At 38.7% G+C, this 22,580-nt stretch overlaps 1 protein-coding gene and 1 long non-coding RNA gene across 2 annotated transcripts; both read left to right on the top strand.

Annotated features, from left to right (window-relative positions):
• Nucleotides 1-4,283: 4,283 nt before the first annotated feature.
• LOC124281849 (mannan endo-1,4-beta-mannosidase-like) lies at nt 4,284-7,387 on the top strand. Its single transcript, XM_046717856.1, has 2 exons — nt 4,284-4,515; nt 6,422-7,387. The coding sequence occupies exons 1-2, from the start codon at nt 4,360-4,362 to the stop codon at nt 7,385-7,387; spliced, it is 1,122 nt and encodes a 373-aa protein (XP_046573812.1). The 5' UTR covers nt 4,284-4,359.
• A 3,643-nt stretch (nt 7,388-11,030) lies between these two features.
• LOC124281827 lies at nt 11,031-22,365 on the top strand. The gene is made up of 3 exons (XR_006899986.1): nt 11,031-11,103; nt 16,343-16,352; nt 22,354-22,365. It is a non-coding gene; the product is annotated as an uncharacterized LOC124281827 (long non-coding RNA).
• Nucleotides 22,366-22,580: the final 215 nt, after the last annotated feature.

The following is a 22,580-nucleotide window of genomic DNA, read 5'->3' as shown; positions in this document are numbered from 1 at the left end:
AACACTTGAGTGAAATGGATACTGAGTAATGTACATGTAACGCAATATCCTTAAAACGTGTATATAAAAGGAGGATTCAGCCAGATCCTGAAGGAGCGAACGCGAATCCGCATGGTGATTTTTGTGTGGATTAATAACCAAACCTGATACAAGAAGTGCTTGGTTTGGTGTGCTAGCAGTCATTGATGGGTGACCTACTGGAAGAAGTCTTTGACTGGGTGACCAGTTTCAGACAGTGTCTGGGTGGGCTGGTGCATTGAGCACTTGCTGGGACACAGAGGGACTGTTTCCTACTGGGTGACCTACTGGAAGAAGTTCTTGGTTTGCTGCGCTGGCAGTCATTGGCTGGGTGACCAGGTTCAGACAGTGCCTGGGTGGGCTGGTCCATAGAGCACTTGCTGGGACACAGAGGGACTGTTTCCTACTGGGTGACCTACTGGAAGAAGTTCTTGGTTTGCTGCGCTGGCAGTCATTGGCTGGGTGACCAGGTTCAGACAGTGCCTGGGTGGGCTGGTCCATAGAGCACTTGCTGGGACACAAGGTTCAGACAGTGCCTGGGTGGGCTGGTCCATAGAGCACTTGCTAGGACAGAGGGACTCACATCTGCACAGTGAATGTTGTATGGATAAATGTCCACATCAGACACACATGTGCAGTCTTTTTAACCAAGTTCCTCTGAAGTGGTAAATGTTAGCATCTGCATTTCTTCGAACATGAGGCTGATATGATTGATAAAAGCAACATTAGACTCACTAACTCACGAAGTATCAATGTATCTATTACCCTTAAACAACAAAACCCGGAATGTGAAAATACATTTAATGTTACATAGCTTCAATGTGATTTAACGCAAACAGAACACACAAGTGTGAAGAGACAAAAACTGTTAGTTTTTAATTTATTTCAGGGAATGCATCCAGTCTAAATGATATTGAGAACAACGTGTTTTTTCTGAAGCTTCTGTGGACCTAATTTCTCAACCTAACCAAACCCACTCTATGTTGTTGCAGGGCGAAATTAAAGGCGCCAATAATCCTGTATTCATTCCAGCCTTCTCCCGCTGGCACTTCATTTCGCAAAAAGGGACCATTCCTACATATTCTAAAGAGTTAGTTTCGCAATATTTGCACGAAGTACTTGCTACATTTTTATACTGATTAATAACATGTACATCATTCAGGGAAGATTTTCTGAAAATTCAAGAGGATGAAAAAAGTGATTAATTTCAGCAAAACGTACCGGTAGCTCCTTCGATGTAATCTTGTATGTGGGTGCTTTTGGATAATGGTGTCATATAGGAATGGACATATTATACACTCATTTTTGAGAGGAACTCTGTGAAAGTCTCATTCAGTTGTTGATACCATGGACTGTGAAAACCCTCTGATACAGGCAAACTAAATGCTTTGGGGCCACACAACATGGTCACATGAACATCTGGTCCAGATCAGGGCGTCCATGTTGGGTGACATACCAATGGTTAACCGGTCAGTGTATTTGATTTGATCAATGTGAACAACTGACAAGTCTTTGCATGTGTTTATTACTAGTGCCACCGGTGTGGCAGGACACGCTCATAGTTTTGCGAACACCTGGTATCATCACTATTTGACAGTGATTCATAAACACGCTCATCATATCCCATGTTGTCGATCACTGGATTTTCTGGTCCTGACAAATTTGTTTACAGATCTCGATGTACAGCTGTAATACTGCTGAATTGGGCGTCAAACAAACATGTACTCGTGATATAGTCAAAATTGTGCAGTCGACTCAAAGCAGAGATTGGCTGGTCCAAACTCGATTGTTTACAAATCCTCGCCATGTAACTGGAGTACTGTTGGGTGCAACGTTAAACAAACAAACAAACAAACAAAACATTGCTACATTTTCGATATACAATCATAACTTGTAACATAGCTGCCGCCTTTACCTCATCCATGATGGGGGCGGTGGGGTAGCCTAATGGTTAAAGCGTTGGCTCGTCACGCCGAAGACCCGGGTTCGAATCCCCACATGGGTACAATGTGTGAAGCCCATTTCTGGTGTCCCCCGCCGTGATTTTGCTGGAATATTGCTAAAAGCGGCGTAAAACCTAAACTCAGTCAGTCATCCATGATGGAATGTTATAATCGGCCCAAGTGGGTCTTCCACTTTGCTCTTTTTCAAATTGGTTCAGAGCGGTGTATCGGGAAAGCTGTGGGATGACATCAGCCAACATTTCCCCAAAGGGACGAAAACAATCTGGGGAAATCGTTCTCTGTATGAAGCTTCACTGATCACATTGTTGTACTTCCACGGTGTCGCTGTAGCTTATGTTTTAGTGATCTGATTACAGGGAAAAGACAATCAATAAAATGCAATTTGCGTTAAATATGTTTGGTAACTTACCGCGAAACGTGTAAGTTGGAACTTAGAATATATTCCTATATTCAGAGCAGTACACTGGGACGGTAAATTAATCACTGATCAACACAGGCACGATAATCTAATTTAAAATGGTATAAGTGTGTTTGTATGTTTGTTAAGCTAAACACTCTACAGCATGTGTACGAGTGAGTGAGTGAGTTTAGTTTTACGCCGCTTTTAGCAATATTATAGCAATATCACGGCAGGGGACACTGGAAAATGGGCATCGCGCAATGTACCCATGTGGAGAATCGAACCCTGGTCTTCGGCGTGTCGAGCGAACGATTTAACCACTAGGCTACCCCACCGTCCCACTTGTGTACGACAAATATTATTTTGTTAACATTAGATGTGCAATGGTAGGAGCGGCTATTATTTCAATGTCTCTTATTAGATTTAGCGTGGCGGCTTTCGGTGAATTGTACATTTTGTTTCGTCGACTGGCACTCAGTATTTTGACCCTGTATTGTAAATACACTTCGCGTTCTACAATACAAAGTCAGGCGAAACAAATTAAATTACAGTCAGTAGTATTTTTGTAAGTAATTTTAAACATTATTACATATGCCATGTTCCTGGGAAGTTTGAAATATGATTTGCGATTTTGGCGCTTATCTGTGAGTGAGTGAGTTAATATTTAGCGTCACATCGGCAATATTGCAGCCATGTCGTGACGAGAACAATTCAATTTATATCAATGGTAAAATAAATAAATTTAGAACGTAAAAACTGCACAGTAAAAATACTAGATTATCACAGCTCTTAATTAAAACTAGTACGCTATCATAAAAGTATATCACTAGAGACAACAGTACAATATAAAAAACGGGCTGTAGATCTCCAGCAACTGACGGTTGATCACCATACTATCACAGGCGCTTATCTGTCTTCACACACTGATCAATCTCTAGTTATTTTTATACACCTGATTTGATGACGTCACATATACTCTTTCCGGATCAACTGTCTGTCTGTGGTCTTTGTTTGAGAGCCAAGTGAAATAATAAGCGAATGATAATAAGTACATATCACATGAGTGTCTCCCATCATGAAATACGTGACGAGCAGTTGATACAAGTTACATATATCTGATTTAGCCAGTTTCCAAAGATCTTCGTACAGAAAGTATTAATTACATTCTATACACAAAAGAATTAGTTTCAACACTACAATGATTAATGATTCTTCTAGGTATCTTACAGAGGTCACGACCCATATACTAACCTTTATCTGCGATTTTTATTCTTAGCTATCAGCGTTGTCTTTGGCATATATAATGAATGTATTTCTGACCATAATCAGTGCCAGTCTAGAGGTCGCAATGGAAAAGCATATCTCAAGGTGAGTTTTCTCAAGACCACTGTTCCCTAGAAAGTTGCATGTCTAAAGTATAACATATTTTGGCGTTAAGTAGTAAGCCCGCTTATATAGAAATCATCTTTAGAAATAACCAACAGTGGTCACTTTGTGAAGATTAAAACTACAGCGTTATCTTTTGTTTTCATTAAAATGCGCAGTTAATGTCTCTGGTCTGACGAGACGAGAGCTATAATATCCACTTCAGTGATGAGACAACGGAGGCCGCAGTGCATCCTTTTTCAAATAGTTATTTTATTGGGAAAAAAAAGCCTTGTCTAAATTTATATTTTCTGGACATGCTGGATGTCCTGAGAGAAATATGGAGTGAAGACAACATAATACAGTTACCAAAATGTGTGTAAAACACGTTTGTCTTGAAACAATTTTAGAAAATAGCAAGAATTACAGTTCCACACTCCATCAGAAGGTGAAAGGATCAGTGCTTTAATTATAAAATGGTACCACTTTTGTTGGAAAAAGGTACTATGTTCTAGTCAATAGCACTAATTTATGTCCAGGCTGTTGGCCCTTTCATCACTTGTGTGGGCCTCGTATGGATCTCCCGTCGACCAGCATGCCACGCCGGAAACAATGGCGTTGTACAACAGCATGTTGAAGCTGGCCCGTAGTCCTGACAAGGTCATGTTTGGACACCATGAAGACACACTGACCGGTATATCTCCTGGTCGCCATAACTACCAGGTTACCAAGTACGCACATGCCTGGAAACCATTTTGGAAATTTACGGTAAGTAGTACTACTGAATTGTCATAATTTTACCTGGATTGTCTTTCATTTAGCCAATTAGTAAAGATGGCTATATGCCACAGTCAGCACTAAAGGTGGTCTCAGGGGGGTAGGGGAACTCAAAGTCATCCTTGTGAGAGACGAACGTTTTAACCAACTGAGCAGCCTGTCTTAAGTGAAGAGACAGGCTACAGTATACGTTGGTCCTCTAATAATAACTGTTTAGTTTAAACACATTTCATTCACAATATGAAAAAGATCGGGGACAAGTTCTTACCACTGAAATCCCTCTCCAAAGATATTTACAATCACTAATTACATCGCAAACAATTATTAGAAACAGAGACAGAGAAAGATTGACAGTCCAGGGGAAATGTTATAATACAAAATGTGTATAGAAAGTATACTACTGGAATCGTTTAGATTTGCAAATATACTGATGTACATTTTTTAATATAATTTTATTTTTATGATTTGTCAGATCTGCAATGCCGTTTACAATAACAGATAGTGTAATAACATAATTACTAGCACATACATCTTGAATGGCATTAAACATCATATTTCTATGTTGATTGTATAAAGAACATTCTAAGAAATAGTTATGAGCATTTTCGCATGGATCAGTGTTTAGCCTTACTCTGTACAGATCGTAACTTAATCTACTAACTCCACGACGTAGTTGCGTGTGTAATATGTTACATTTTCTAATACCGTAAGAAAAGTACAGTAGAGCTGAGTTATATGATGTTATTATGCTCGATTTTAATTTTAACAGTGAAGTACAATTTCTTACCTCTGTGGATAAATTGTTCCACAATCTAATAGTCGATGGGAAGAACGACTCGTGAGAAACTTTTATTCTTGCTACTCTTACAATATCTGACCTTAGCTGCAGTAGATATCCTGTTAAATCCTAGTAAATGCGTTCGTTCGTCACCTCTAAGGCTTGGTTTCTGTGCTCGTACTCATTAGCTTTAGTTATGTCTGTGACTCTTCCTTGTCTTTTCTAAATTAGACATTCTCATTTCGTTTGAGTTTATATTGTGTACTAAATATGTCTAGCAAACATTTTCGTTAAGCTTTACTTGCAAATAATGATCACTCACCGTACATAATTCGAGGCCGATAGATGTGCAGCATTGCTTTCCAATGCTCAACATGGATGGGCAATCCTCATCAAAAGAATTTCATCGCATGGCTTTATGACTGCCATTATCAATTTTTCTTATTTGTTGTTCTGTTTCTGTTTGTTTTTCTATGTTTAGTTCCTTGAACTGGCATTTCACTTCTGTAAACAGAAATCACTAGGGCGAGTGAGTGAGTGAGTGAGTTTAGTTATACGCTGCTTTTAGCAATAGACCCGAATCTGGGTCTTCGGCGTGACGAGCGAACGCCTTAACGACTAGGTTACATCACCGCCCCTAGAAACAACTAGATCAATGAAGCTGACACTTTAAATACTCGTTCACACCACATGCTGATATCAAAATGTATTCTAAATATTTGAAAAAGATATTCAGTGTTGTGGCTATTCATGACTGTGAATCAAATTAAACGTCATCTAATTTGTGATGTAATCTGCAAATAGTAGGCGTACACATGCGACCTGTCTTTGTATTTTCTCTTTTCGACGAAAAAACAACAACTGGAAATGAATCTGTGTCATGCATGATTTGCTACCTTTACGTCAGATTATATTCAAGTCATTTCAACTGTAATCTATGTGCAGTATATTACTCCAAATATCAGTTCTAATATCAATTACTTAATAACATCACATTGGAAATTTTAGCTTTCAGATGAGCTGCATTGACATTCACCAATTTACATTTGTGTTCAATTGGTGTAGACAAAGATACACATTCACAAATTTCTTCTTGAGCGTAAATATTGTTTGTTATAGACTTCACAAGTAGATCGTGGTGATGAGGACGAGTTATCAGACATACGAAGTGTAACTGGGGAGTATCCTGCTATCGTGGGCTTCGATTTCAAAAACTTCGACGCCGACGAAATGAAAGTTGTGACCTACCTGGTGAAGAAAGCCCACGCCAGAGGTCAGGTTATTACCGTCTGTCAGCACAACAACAACCCAGTGTCTGGGGGATCCTTCAGACTAAGCTGGGACAACGGCACTGTGATCCACACACTCAGACGCTCACTGCCCGGTGGGGATGCCCATGCTAATTACAAGGCCAACTTGGACAAAATCGCTTCCTGGGCCAACACCCTGAAGGACGCTAATGGGAAGTCCATCCCCATCATCTACCGACTGTTCCACGAGATGGACGGTGATTGGTTCTGGTGGGGCATGAACAACAGGTGCCACAACACACCCAAGGATGTACGAGATATTTTGAAATACACCGTTTCCTACCTCAGGGACGTTAAGGGGGTCCATAACTTCCTGTACAACTTTGCCATCGACTGCTATTCGACGACAGACAATTTTCACAAGCTGTACCCTGGGGATGACTACATTGACATCATTGCTGTCGACTACTACTACAAATTTACCCCGACCACAACAAAGGAAGCCTTGAAGACCAATCTTGCAAACCTTGTAGACATAGCCGAAACAAGAGGAAAGATTCCAGCTATAGCAGAGGCAGGTATGTTCGATGATGGAATCTACAACCATACAAATTTCTGGACTGACAATTTCTTAACTATAATGAAGACCGATCCCAAGTTTCGTCGCATCCTGTACATCTTAGGGTGGCATAACATTTGCTGGTCAAACGCTATATGCGAATACTGGGTCCCTTTCAAAGGATTCAGTGGTGCCAGTCAGTTCCACGATACATTCTACAAAGATCCTGTAATGGTATTTGAAAAGGAAATACGTGGTATGAATGTTTATGGTTGAAATAAAATGATTGTGCTTCCTGTGTGGTTTGTATGTTCACCCCGAGGCGCGTCCAATAGGCCTGCAACAAGTGTAGCCTTATCAGCATTATACCTTACGAATGCCTTCAGGTTTCTTTAAATGGTAAACATCTAAGACCCACATCACTTCATCCAACATCAATCATGAGGTGATACAGTGCGAAAAAATGAAACAAAGCGGTGAACCCATTTCGTTCATTCAAATGCATAGTATATTTTACTGCACGAACCTTACTGTTTAATTGAGTGAGTGAGTTTAGTTTTACGCCGCTCACAGCAATATTCCAGGTATATGGCGGGGGTCTGTAAACAATCTGGACCAGAAATGCAGTGAGAAACAGCATGAGCATCGATCTATGCAATTTCGATACCGGGTTCATATTTAAATGTTCACCCCACATACTTCATTCAGACACAATGCCAATCCCTCCAGATAAACACGTGTTATGTTTGTCGGGTCAAGGGTGTTGCAGTTTGATTTGAACATGATTCACGTTCTTCTGCCTTGGCGATACTGGTCTATTTATCGCGGTGATCGGAGCTCATTCGCCAGGTGATTTTGGAACGTTTCTCCAGTTTATAAGGTCCATTTGCCTTAGAGATGTTGGTTTATGTACCTTGAGAATACGGGTCCACTCGCCTCTGTGATGTTGGTACATTTCCCGTGGATGGTCCATTTGCCTATTCGCACCTTTGTGACCGGGGTCTATTGTCAAGTGCATTTCCCTTCAGTTTGTCTATGACAATCAATCGTGTATTAGTCTTTGTGACCACTGATCTCCCTGGATTGATGCTGCCAGCGGTACCTGTCACGGTGTAAACATGTTCTTTCCTATCGTGTTACAGGGTTTCAATTGCCTAAATAGTCTTTTAAACGATTTATATTTAAATTTTCCATGTGTATACTTTTATTTACCTGGCTGTTAAGTCCAGTCACAAGAATCGGTCCATTGGATATGGAAATTGAGACACACATTGCCAAGTCACAGAGACTAACTAAAACTAACAAACTGATTACCATAGACTTGCCTCTTTGATTAAATACCTTTGATTAGATTTATACAAAAGCATCTGAGATACTATTTGATGTTTAACAAAATGATTCAATTAAAATTTCAAAGTAGACCCTCTCGGTAACAGAAACGTTACCCATGTCAAATGAAGAATTGCACAAAATGAAGATATTCTGTTTTAAAGAAGCAAGTCTCAGAATGTGCAATTATGATTTGGCAGGTAACGTTATAACCATGCTCTATATATTCCCTACAATACAGAGGTGGGCATATACCCCGACAAAAACCTGCAATACTTTCCTGCAATATGAGACGATAGCGATGTTGACATTTCAGGAATATATAGAACCTACGTAAATCTGACGAAGAAAGCCGACTTCGCTGCTTCAATGGCTGTCCCCCAAAATAGCATGAGTGCCGCCAGCGAGACGACGGCTTCTTTCACTTGGAAAAGTAAGACCTTCCATAATAAGTGGGGCACGAATTACACGTCGTGACAAATGAAGGCACCGAGAGCAACTTGGCCGGTGGCAAGGTTGTCAAATGTCAAAAGTGGAGAACAGGACGAAACGAAATTCTATAGTGGTATTATTACGTGGTGTCATAGTCCTTATTTCAAATATCAGACAGTGATTACAATTTTTGGAGCAAAGTAAGGCCCAATGATTACCTTTTAGGAAAAAACAACAACACCAGTTCAGATTTCGATTCATAATTAAACCAGAATTTAAGAACAATGATAAAATTTAATTTGTTATGTTTTCGCTCCGACAGGAATCCTTTCAAGGTTGAGTTAGTGACAAAAGACTACACCAAGTGTCAGTGCTCGTATAAGAAAGGGTTTCTCAACAACTGAACATTATTGTGCAATTTTTATCAGATTATCATTATATTTACTAATTTCCGTGTGATACTTCATATCGCCAGCGTATTCTTTCTCGAATGTAAGAGTGTATTCACGATCAAATTGTATCCGATATGCATATTCTCCATAGGATGAGAATCTCAATCCCAATATAATATGATATGTACGACTTTTAAGGGTCCTACTACAAGGATAAAGTCTTGGCAAATGATTGAACTCACAAAATAGACATGTGCATATATACTCTTAAAAAAACAACTAAAAAGTAGAAAACGTGGAAATCTCTGACAGAGTTTTGCAGATATTCATATACAATGACCACCAAATATGGATTTCTCGTGTCTGCATGCATCAAAAGTGAATTGTATGGACAAAAAATACCGAAAATAAGGGTGAAACGCAAATCACATGGGGGCATAGCGGCTAAAAATTCCAACATGAAAATTTTAATGTACGTGTACAACATGAATTGCTGGGTTATGAAAATGATGATACAGCAAGTGAAACCATGGCACAACTGACAGGGGCTCAACGCAACAACGCCATCGGCCAACTGTTGTCGGCTTCGGCAGTAGCCAGGTTTTTTTCGCCAAGCTCCACTACAAGACTATGGAACAGTTCCCCTCGACTGATTGAATTGAATCTGAGGGTAATCAGGACTAGGTATTGTTTTGCACAGACATTACATATTTATCTTAGTAACGTTTAAAAACCGTTCATTTTAATGTTTTTCGGTTCACAACCAGTTTGTCAGGTAATACTTTCTTTTGACAGCTGAGTAGAGACTTGATAATAGAACGATAAAAAAGACCGAGAAATGAGTTCACGCTCATGTAACCAAGTCACTGAGACTAACCAGCCTCTCTGATATTGACGCCATATACCACAAAGAGCTTGCTTCTACTCTAAACCCGGTCCTGTCCACTCGGGGTTTTTTCTTAACGGTATGCGATGCCCTTGCTTCTTTCATCATAGACACATTGTTACTTGTGAAAGCTATGACTCATTTGCCAAACACATTTGATTAAATTAATATATTTTAAAAATATCTTTCAGAAACAGATATGTTCGACAAAAATATTTCTACCGAAATATCAAAGTGGATTCACTCCATCCAATAGCTCCTCCAAGTCAATAAAAAGGACAGTTAACTAGCTCAAATATCGAGTTCCATACCATGAAGAAATTCAATTTCAAGAACTAAGATCTAAAAGTGCTATAATGGACAGTATGAGTCACACACATGTAACGTTAGAACCATGCCATACATATACATTGACAACAAAACACTACACTACCTTTAACGAGCAGCATATTGCTGCAATATGAGACTACAGAAAAAGTAACAGAACCTACGCAAATATCACGACAAAATCCTACTTCGAAGCTTCACTGCCCGTCCTCCAAAATAGCATGAGTGCCGCCAGCGAGACGATGGTTTCTTTCACTTGAAAAGTAAGACCTTTCATAATTAGTGGGGCGCGAATTACACCTCGTGACAAATGAACCCACCGGAAGCTACTTTGCCGCTGGCAAGGTTGGCAAATGTCAAAATTCTACCGGGATATTTTAAGCATCCTCGCCCCTGTTTCAAATTACAGACACTGATTACAACATTGTTATCAGTGAAAAAAGGTCTGATGAAAAATGTCAATATTATATTCCTATCCTCTAACATATTTACGGCAGCGGATGGTCACACCACAAAGTGTAAAACCTTGGTATAACTTATCACTTCCCTGTTAGGGCGGTGGGGTAGCCTTGTGGTTAAAGCGTTCCCTCATCACACGGACGACCCGGGTTCAACTCCCCACTAGGGTATTGTTTGAAGTCCATTTCTGGTGTTTCCAGCCGTGGAATATTGCTTAAAGTGGCATACAACCATGCTCACCAGCATTATTCTGTTCCCACACTAAGTTACCAGGCAGTAATATAACTATGTTTTTGTCAAGAGTTGTAGATATTTTATTAGAAACACACATAATGTATCAACGTACGACGGAAAGTGTCATGCCAAGCGAAACTATATCCACTCAATTTTCCAACTCTGTGGCTTTGTATGGGTTTAAATGCCTTCAAACACAATCAAATAAATACCATGATTGCAATTTTGATGTCTGTAAGATTTAGAGAATACATATTTTTTATCAGTGCTGTTTGCGGACTTTACCCTTCATAGATCCGGACAATGTCCTCAAGGAGAGTCTTAATGGACGACTTGATTACAACAGAACCAGAAAGCCCCATTCAAGGACACCAATGCCAGGAGAAGTCTGGCTATTTTCTGAAAAGATTTAACCTGAAGACATCTCTTTGTCATCTTCATCTCGCGGTTTAGTCACAGTTCGATAACCAGTTTTTTCTTTGTCAAATCCGCTTCTGCTCATAAGGGATCAATATTTAATTTGGATGATGACAAATATTCTTCCTGCCTTCGGCATTAACTATTCATATATATCTAACATAGGAGTCCGCGTATGAAAAGAATCGATAAATCATTATTCTTGATTTCTTCACAGAGTATTGTTGGCAAAAGATCTCGGATATTTGCCAAAAGTATAGCATACTGAAGTTCAGTGTTACGACAATCGACCTTAATTTACATTTCGCCAAATCCCCCCATTGAAAGTGAGTTAGCATTGATAGTTCAGCCGGGTTTTACAAACACTTGTGGAATAAGACATCCTTCCGTCACATCCTATATTCAGACGTAGCACTTCACTCTGACACAGTCATTAAAGTCCTCCGCGAAGTGGAAACTTCAATTTTAGAAATTAGGCAGAGAAGACGTCTGTATTTCCACTTCAGTTTCGTTACAGAAACTGAAAAACACTGTTAAAGCAGGATTTTGTTTTTGTTTTTGTTTATTTTGTAAGTCGCATTTAGCCATATTCCAGCTGTATCACGGCGGTTACGGCGTCTAATCTGGACCAGATAATCCAGTGCCTGACATTACGAGCTTCCATCCACGCCGTCGCAGATCAGTGACATGGATCGTTTGTTAGTGTTTTGGTTTGTTTGTTCAATGTTCAGGAACCCATGCTTGTCGTAAAAGGCGACTTAAGGGATCGGGGGTCAGGTTTGCTGGCATAGACAATATTTCATGTATATGAAGGCGGTCTTTAACGATCGAGTCGGGACAAGAGTGAGTGAGTTAAAATTTAACGTCACATCGGCAATATTGCAGCCATATCGTGACGAGAACAGTTTATATCAATATTCAATAAATGTATAACATAATAACCTGTCATCGAAGGACAGTAAAAATACTAGAGTATCACAGCTATATAAATTTAAAACTAGTACGCTATCGCAAAATTAAATCATTATAGACATTACAAAATATAAACGGGCTATAGATCACCAACAACCGAAGGTAGATCACCATACTAGGGACCATGGGGACTCTCAGTACCTTTGCTACCTGCATGGACCCTAGCTGGATTTACACCCTCCCTTCAGCCATTGGTGATTGAAGACAAATCTAGCCATAAATAAAAAAACAAATATACTACGATAAAAAAAGTGGCAAGTTTAAATTTCCTTCAAATGTGTTGCGACTTACGTACCCTCTCAGGAGGACAATTATTTTACAATGCTTCAACCCCCTTTGAGGGTAAGCCACTAACAATCGAAGTTGATAATCTAAACTACCATTTATAAAACCGTATCTATTTACCAAACATATATCAAAATTCATTTAACAAATCTATCTCTTTTAAAAACCCAAGAATGAAATGAAAATAAACAGTATTAAAAGATCCTTAACAGTTTTAAGATTGAAATATTTATCCCTTATGATGGAGAATTCAAGAAGAGGTGGTCCGATACTGGGACAGCATGGACCACGGCTTTCTAATTTCTTTGATCAATGCCCCGCTGCATTGAAGCCTGCATTGCTGCCCATGGTGATTTGACAAAATACTAACTGTTCACCTGTCTTTGAATCTGAAGTTATGTTCCGCTAATATTCACATTTAATACGTGAGTAAAGAGTTAAAAATATATTAAAACATTACAATCTTTAAATTCTCAATAATTTCTGGTTGTACTGTACATGGAATATTGTAGAGTGAAGCTGGCTGGCTGGTTTGTTTTGTTGTTTTACGCCGCACTCAGCAATGTTCCATATATGTAACGGCGGTCTCTAAATGACCGAGTCGGGACCAGACAATCCAGTAATTGACATCATCGATCTCAACAATACGAATACGATGACATGCCAGCAAACCTGACCACCCGATCCTGTTAGACACGCATTGCTTAAGAGATCTCTTAATGTTTCCGTAATGATGATCAGCAGAAGATCCAACTGGCCTCACCACCACAAGATTGATTTCATTAGCTGTGTATGACAAGGTGACAAATCAAGATCTACAGCTTCGTTATTCAAACAGCATCGGTGGCAAAGGCAATTATGTCGACATTGCAAGTTCATTAGCGAGGAAATAAAGTTTTCTAACATATTGACATCTGCGGAGTATTAAGGGGTATTAACTTTGTCCTTAAAGAAGAAAATGTTATGTTAACAGGATCTATTATATTCGGTTGATGAGCATCATTATCTTAAAGAACATTAACGATCGGCAGTCCACATCGGTTTTCAGTATTCTATATAATCACACGTTTGAAATAGAGACAAATGACAATGAATTATAACAGGTAATCACGCTCTAGTTACATTAGGTTACTTCTCTCTATAGGACTTACACATTTTACCTATGAAATTCAATATAATCAACCGTATATTGCAGATCCAGAAAGGTCAGGAATGAGATCGTTCCTGTAGATAGCCGTGTTCCCAGTCGTAAACATTCTGAGGATTTGTTGCCATGATCCGTTCTTATCGTAAGTCGGAATGGTCAATATGGCGTAGCACCAGTACATTGTTTATCATGGACAATAGTTTTGTCTATTTTAAGTTGAAGGAAACAACTTTCACTCTCCAGCACTAATCTACTTCTCTAACATAGTGGAGATTCCGGGGTTGTCAAAGTCCCCAGTGCCCACTTCCTGCCATTTAAGATGAATAGTGAGGGAGCACGCTATCGTGGCTCCGGATTGGATTTAAGCCACTGGCATGGTAATGATTCTGTGACCAGCAATTATGATAAGGGCAAAAATTGGATTCGAACCTATGATCAACTTGCATATCACGAAAAGCTATTACGTACTCTCCAACCTTTGCTCCACCATATGAATTTGAAATTATGGGAACCATACACCCTTTGATGACAGGTAACGAAATAAAATATTGATGCCATTTGGAGAATTGACATGGTGGTAAACCTCATGAACGGCCCGAATGACCCGTAACCAATTTGGACAACCAAAATAATGTTAGAATTTATAGATGTATTGTGCATTAATGTATATATTAAAAGAAAGAATGGTACACCGCTCGAATTTGTGTTTGTTTTGAAAACGCCGTCGTTAGATTTGATTTTCTCTGTCATTCAGTCCTGCAACAGTTTGGAAAAAGTAGTATTTGACTTTTTATTTTTTGTGTTTGTGTAAAAGTAGACTGACTCAAAGCATACTGAGTTACGAACAACATGATACCTACCATGTCGAAAAGGTAAAAATGGGCCGAAAAACTCAAATATATTGATTTTGAATGTTTCTTTTATAAATGAACTTAATTAAGTCGCAATCAATATGTTTTCCCAGTCATGGACGTGAATATTGGCTCCTGAAAAATATTTATCATGTATTATCGACAGAAAAATTTGTAAATATTGATTATATTTAGATATGGATTGCTAAGATAAAAGGGTGATGAAGGTACATGTATATTAATGTAACGGAACTGGCCATTGTGCAATTTAGGAGTACCACGTTTTGTTTGTTTGTAATGCCTCTAATGCTCTTACATAAAACATATTTACCATTTGTATATTGTCAAAAACCTAAATCCCTATTAACTACTAATACCGAAACACTTCTAAGAAGAGAATGTACTATACCATGCATATGAACTAAGAGCATTCCATTAAGACATATCGTTTTGTTTGATTTCTCCACGTACTGTACCATTATGTCCATGTAAAGTAAACTCATATTTTGTTATTGTATACATGTGTAAATTTATGTAAAATGTGTATATATGTTGTATACGGGCCTGTCGCCTATAGACATTAATGAATTGCCGGCAGCTTGGTATACAAGTTATCAGCTGATGATGGTTATTTTCGGAATTAATTTCTGTCCTTAAATACTTGATCAGCTGCTTTCTGCAGCCACCCTCTACATTATATGTGTAAATGTCCACTTTTCTACTTTAATATATTTGTTAGACACTTTACAACGTTTTTGCAAAGTTGTTTTGAATAATTTAAGGATTTCAAAGAGTGACACATTTCATCTAAGCTTATTATACCGTGCGTGTCTTCATGTTTCGCTTAATCAACATTAGATTGGATAAAATGACAGGAATGTAGACGGTAGTCTTTGTATTTTTAACTAAACAGATACGTTTTCACATTAGATGTCACTTTTGAGATGAACATAAATATCAAATGGAAATTACCGCATCATATTGCATGCATGGAAATAGAAGCGACAAAACAAATGCACATGTCTGCTTGCAAGCTCTGCTGAGATCCTTTGTACCATACCGACTGTATCATAAGCGCGGTGTCTTCGAATCACCATATAATAATAATTTTATCCTGGTGAACTATGTATGTAAGACCACGTCATTCAAAGTATATTTATTCGTTCCATGATTTTAATAGTAGGATATGTGTTCATTTAATTCATGGCTAAATTCGTCAAAATAGCTAACATCAGAAGGAATGGTGTAAGTCCAGCTAGAGTCCATGCAGATGGCAAGGTACTTCAAGTCCTCATGGTCGCTGGTATGGTGATCTACCTTGGTGATCTGTAGCCCATTTTTATATTGTATTGTTGAAGATAGAAATAGTGCTTTATGATTATATGCTAGTATTATGTGTAAATATGTGATAGACTAGTTATTTTACTGTCCTTTACAGACAGGTAAGTATATAAGTTTTTTTTATTCATTTATACATTTACGAATCTACAACTTTCATAGCCACGATATGGTTGAAATACTGTCGATGTTTTTTTAACTTTTGACTTACTCACCCACTCACTGTTGAACTAGTGTTATTCGTCACGAATACATGCAGATGGAAGGTAATTCATGGAACAAACCTAGGTACATGCAGTAGAAAACGTACTTTCTTTGGATACCAACTTCGTCATCGATGTGTCATGTTCTAAATGTCCTCCAAATGTTTATGGTGAAACCATTTGTTAACCTGAATAGAAGTCTTTTGATCAAGCACCATATCAGGTTCGTTAAAACCTTTTTAGTACGTTCAATTGAATCGAAAAATTGTGGAGACACTAAAGTTGATCACGGGTTGTCATTAGCATGGAATTTTGCATGCGTCGCAGTCGTAGATTGCGTATATGCAAGTAACCAATTGCAGAAATCTAAAACTTACCAATGCAGTGTTATTAATCTGCTTCTCAGTATTTCAGATATTGCCGCGTGCGGCTTATACTTATATATACATGCACTCTGTAATCGTGGAACAGACGTTTTACTCATGCAACGTACACCTTATTTCACCGTTTCAGAACCGAAATCCTACTCAAACATGAACGTAAACATATGAAATATCGAAATGTAAAGATTCTGTTAAGGGTTGTCATGATTATTCTGAAAGTCACAAAGTCTCTGCATCTTCCGAACGGTCTGTGGACATATGGTGCACAGAGACGGAATTCGATCGGCGTTTCCAGTCGCCTTTTATATAACTACTACAGCGATCGTACACAACATGGGGTAAGCCTACTGCAAGATGATCGATAGGAACTTCAGTTGTGACATAAGACAAGGATTACCTACAAATCTATGTCTGGTTTTCAGATATGACCATGCCACAGTCTGGTAGCTTCGACAAACGTGGGCCATGCTGTATTATTACTGTCAGTGGTGAATATAGCAATTATCGTACACCGTTGAGCTACACTAGCGGTTGCTGGTCCTGACGAGAAAAGTGACATTGTATAACAACTTTCAGTTTGGCAGGCCAAACATCGCAGCGCGCCAGTCCATAATAAATTCTGACACCTGAAATATTACTGAACTTGGTATGAGTCAGTATCTCTTCATGAGCAAATATATCAAGAAAGGGTTCACTGTGTGGTGGGGTTAAATTGCTCAATTGTGCGCTCGCAGAAGACCAGGGTTCGATTCCCGAGATATGAACAAAGAGGGGAAGCCCATCTCTCGTGTCTCCCTAAGTGATATTGCTGGAATAGTGCTGCAAGCGGCGTAAAACTAAACTCACTCACCCAAGTGTCTTGTTGTACAATTGCCGATATTTGTACTACGGTCTTCCCTGTACCAACTTCCACCACTGGACTACCCCTAAACCGTAGAATAACTTTAACACAAGTGACGTTTGTACAGCATCATGCAATATGATATCGTTGAATAACCTTTTATAACAGGACCTTGATGTGTTCAAATTAATACACAAGTTTTTAAGTGAAAAACGTGAGGATGGTTAAAGTCACGCTGATTTAACCACGTGTAACATTAATACCTATCAATGTCGCCAGAAATGTGGACACTATAATCAGTACGTATTGAATTACACATTGTGAGAAGGGCATCCTTACAGAATAGCCATCGGCGCCTATGAGGGTTTCAGATTTGCAAAGAAAAAGGACAAAAGAAATTAGTCTGATGTTGTTTTGAAACCAGAATGTGTGTTGACCATTTCTAGGGTCCCCCGCAGAGAATATTGCTAAAAGCGGCGTAAAGTTAAACTCACTCATTATCTGCAAATGACAACAGAGTCATTGCCATATACAAAGAGTGCTTCCGTTAACGTGGATGTTAATATCATTGCCAAAAGGGCAATATCCGTTAGGTTGTCTTTAAAAAGTGTAATTTCTTTCATCTGAATCATGTTGATCAGGTATAAGTACCACAAGGTATTATTGAACAAAATACATTCTGTTAAATTTTAGAAACAAACGATTGAAAGACATGGTAGAGAGTTTGTTCGTTGGATGCTTTTATTTCAGCATATTAATCAGATATTGTCCTTATGTGCGGGTACGTATAGTTAAGCATTAAGTCCCAAAACTTTCAAAGTAAAATTTAAATTTACTAGATTTTTGTTAGGGTTCATGCAGGTAGCAAAGGCACTGTATGTCCCCGTGGTCCCTAGTATGGTGATATTTAGTTGCTGGCGATCTGCAGCCTGTTTTCATTTTACATCGTCTTCTATAGTTAAATTGTTTGAAATTTACATACTAGTTTCATATTCATATCTGTGATATTCTAGTTATGTTTACTGTCCTTCGTTGACAGATTTTTTATAATTTATATATATTTATGGTGAATTTAAAACGTGTTTTAGTCACAATATGGATGAAACATTGCCAACGTGAATGTTAATCTTAACTCACTCACTTAGCACAATCAGAATGAAAGTGAGGTGAGGTGAAATTGGGTTTAACGTCGTGCTTGAGAATATTTCGCTCATATGACGACGTGCATGCGTGTGTATGTGTATGTGCGGCTACTTGTACTAGCCCAGACTTAAGCTAGTTTTATAGTGCTAGCCCACTGAGATACCACTCCGCAGTGAAGCATGAATACCCCACTCAGACACATTATACTGACTCCGAGCCGACCAGTCCTTGTTGTACCCATTAATGCCGAGCACCAGGCAGGGACCAACAAGTACCATATATGTTAACATCTTTTGGTATGACGCGGTCGGGGATCGAACCCGCGACCTTCCACTCTCCGGGCGGACGCTCTAACCACTACACCACGGAGGCGGTCCAGAATGAAAGTACATCTGTTACTTCCACTTAAATTCACTTCGCTATCCAGTCGCCTCATCGGTAATGTACGAGAAGTAAAGTTCTGCACAGTCATACATATGAACGCGACACCTGTCGGTGAAATGAAAGAGAAACAACAAAGAAAAGGCAACGGTAAAAATAATCCCGTTGGAAAATCGATGAAATCAGATCGTGATCAGCTGGAATATCAACAGAAATGTCAAATGTATATAAAATAATTACTCTTTGTCTGAGAGATCAGATTTGTGTGTTTTTGTGTTTGTATATTTGGTTGTTCGGTTGATAAATATAACAATATGTTCAATACAGAACTTGATAACGTCTACTTTAAGCGCCCTAAATTGACTTGACAAACTCACGCGCTTTCTAAGGATATACAGAACTCAAAATAAGTTCTCCATTCTGCCATGCCAATTCAAACCCAAACCCTTCCGTGCTGGTGATGATGTTGATGGAATGGACATGCAATGTTGTTAGTAGGTTAGAATTATGGAAACGCCGATAATAGCTTGAAAATGTCTGTTGAAGGGTCTCCGTGACTGTTATTGAGCACTTAATAGCCTCCAAATGTCTATTCAGACACAGGGGTTAATGCGGAGGTCACAATATTCCAGCTTTATCACGATGGCGTGCAAATACTCATTGTCATCATCACCACAACACGAGATCCAATATTGCAATATTCGTAACTACTCTTGTCATTCCGGCCAGCCGGATGGCGACTCGTATCCCTCACGTGGCCATGTTCACGACTGGGCCTTGTCTAGGCGCAAACAGGCACGGACATGAAAATAGTCCAGGACTATTTTCCAAGGAAAGATTACTCTGAATTTCGAAACATGGCTACCGCTAGAAATATATAATACAACACGAAAGCCACTTTAAGTAAGTTTATTATGCCGTTAACAAATATCAGTAATAAGATATATTTATAATAACGTAAACAGAAATAAAAATCGACAAGCGCAAAGAAACCATTTGACTCATTTCACTTTTTATCACATCGCGATTTGATTGGTTTGCCACGATTGTATGCAATAATGGCGTACTATACAAGTACGAGTCTTCTTGTAGGTCAAAGAAAGGGGCTAGTAGTTACGAATGCCAATATTGTTGATCCAACTGATGGTTGTATGCTTAATGTTTGTTCAGTATTCTGTGTTTTGCTTAAGGCCGCACTCAACAAATATCTCAGCTATGTGTCGCGGTTTGTAAAATAAATCATTTTTAACAAAACAATGACAGACATCATGAATTTAGTAGTCAGCCTAAATGACCGAGAGCTTCGTTTTTCGCGCACGCTCCCGATATCGTTCTCTCGTTTTTATAACTGTTCAAAATATGATTAGTTATTATAACACATGTCTTGTATGTTAAAATTATGTATAGTGTAGCAATAAGATCATTCTAATTTATCACTGTAACACTTAGCAGTTATGGATTGTTCCAGTGACCGGCTCGAAATGTCACTGCAAGCGCTAACGTCATCCGAAAATGTGAGGTTCATTCTGAGATTGTTTTATTCTTTAAATCCACTAAAAATGTAATTGGTAAACTACATTTTAATTTAATGACGCGTCCTATTTTGGTGGTTAATCGCATTCTTCAAAAACGTTCCCCAGCCCGTTACAATGAGTATCGATCTATGCGGTAGGTTTGCGATAATTAATGCGTGTTAACCAAGTCAGCGACCTTGACCACCCGATCCCGTTGATTAAACAGCATGTGGCATAGTTAGATCGGTTGGTTGAACCAGTAGTTGAAGAATACTGAATACGCGAAGGAACGTTGGAAGTGGTTTCAAAACAACATTAGACTAATTTCCTTTTTTCTTTTCTTTTCGAATGTGAAAAAAATAACATATAATTAGATGTTGACCTTTAAAGGGTATAATCCTCATAGGCGCCGAGGGCTATTTCATAAGGTTGTCCTTCTCACAATGTGTAATTCAGTACGTACGTACTGATTATTGTGTCCACATTTCTGACGACATTGATGGGTATTACTGTTACATGTGATTAAATCAGTGTGGCATTAACCATATTCACGTTTATCCTTTAAAAACTTCTGTATTAATTTGATATCTGTGACACATCAAGGCCCTGTTATAAAAGGTTATACAACGATCTCATATATTTGATGGTGCTGTACAAACGCCACTGGTGTTAAAGTTATTTATGGGGTTAAGGGTTGTCCAGTCGCTGTGGTTGAAGGTGGTACGCGGAAGACCGTGGTTCAAAACTTGGCAATTGTACAATAAGACAATTGAGTGTAGTTTTTCGCCGCATTCAGCAATATTCCAGCAATATGACTTATTGACACCAGATATGGGCTTCAGGGCTAATCTTAAAACTTGCATAACATTCATATCTAGTGCTAGAAGTTAATATATTTCTCTATTCTTGGGTGTACATATCTTTTAATCTGATTTGAAAAAATGCTAAGAAAACTATCTGTGCATCCTACTTCTAAATAGACCCGATCATAACCAAAATACTGACACTCTCTGCTTGTTTCTGGTAAGGGTGACAAAGTGACAAGGTACCGTATTTTTGCCATTCATTATACTCCATAAACGATATTACAACACGCCCTTGTAAGTCGGTAAGGCCAAATGTAAAATAAGTGAGTAAGTTATGATACGGCAATATTTCAGCCATATCGTAACTATATCAAGTTATAGATTCATAATAATTAAAGGTAATTTATAAAACCTATCTTTACGAAAACTAGATTATCACAGATATGAATTTAAAACAATTAATTAAACCCATATATTTCAACTATCCGTGACAATACAATGTAAAAAACAGGCTATAGATTGCCAACAACTGAAAGTAGATCACCATACCAGGGACAAATGTAAAACATCTCACGAAATTAATTGAACCGGGCGCAAAAGGTAAGACAATGGTAAAGGTTTATTTGAAAGAATCAGCGATGACAGCTGGTCAAGATCTCGTATTAAATATTAGCATTGTCGTATATACAGGGTACCCTATTTTGATATATTTGCTCATGTAGAGACTCTGACTCATACCAAGTTCAGTAATATATCAGGTGTCAGAAGTTATAATGGAATGGTTCGCTGCCAAACTGAACGTTGTTATACAATGACACTTTCCTCATCAGGACCAGCAACCGCTAGTCTAGCTCAACGGTGTACACTAATTGCTATATTCACCACTGACAGTAATAATACAGCGTAGCCCACGTTTGTCGAAGCTACCAGACTGTGGCGTGGTCATATCTGAAAACCAGACATAGATTTGTAGGTAATCCTTGTCTTATGTCACAACTGAAGTTCCTATCGATCATCTTGAAGTAGGCTTACCCCATGTTGTGTACGATCGCTGTAGTAGTTATTTAAAAGGCGACTGGAAACACCGATCGAATTCCGTCTCTGTGCGGGAGTCAAAGTCGCCAGTACG

Source organism: Haliotis rubra, unplaced genomic scaffold (genome assembly GCF_003918875.1).
Source record: "Haliotis rubra isolate DU_JTF1 unplaced genomic scaffold, ASM391887v1 Scf1080, whole genome shotgun sequence".
NCBI lineage: Eukaryota > Metazoa > Mollusca > Gastropoda > Lepetellida > Haliotidae > Haliotis > Haliotis rubra.
Note: the sequence above shows the minus strand (reverse complement) of the source record. Positions and strands in the feature narration are given on the sequence as shown.

Excerpts from the sequence above, each read along its gene's own strand:
- LOC124281849 (XM_046717856.1), top strand. The coding sequence starts at position 4,360 with ATGGCGTTGTACAACAGCATGTTGAAGCTGGCCCGTAGTCCTGACAAG. Across the intron at positions 4,516-6,421 it reads AACCATTTTGGAAATTTACG|ACTTCACAAGTAGATCGTGG; the intron begins GTAAGTAGTACT and ends TGTTTGTTATAG.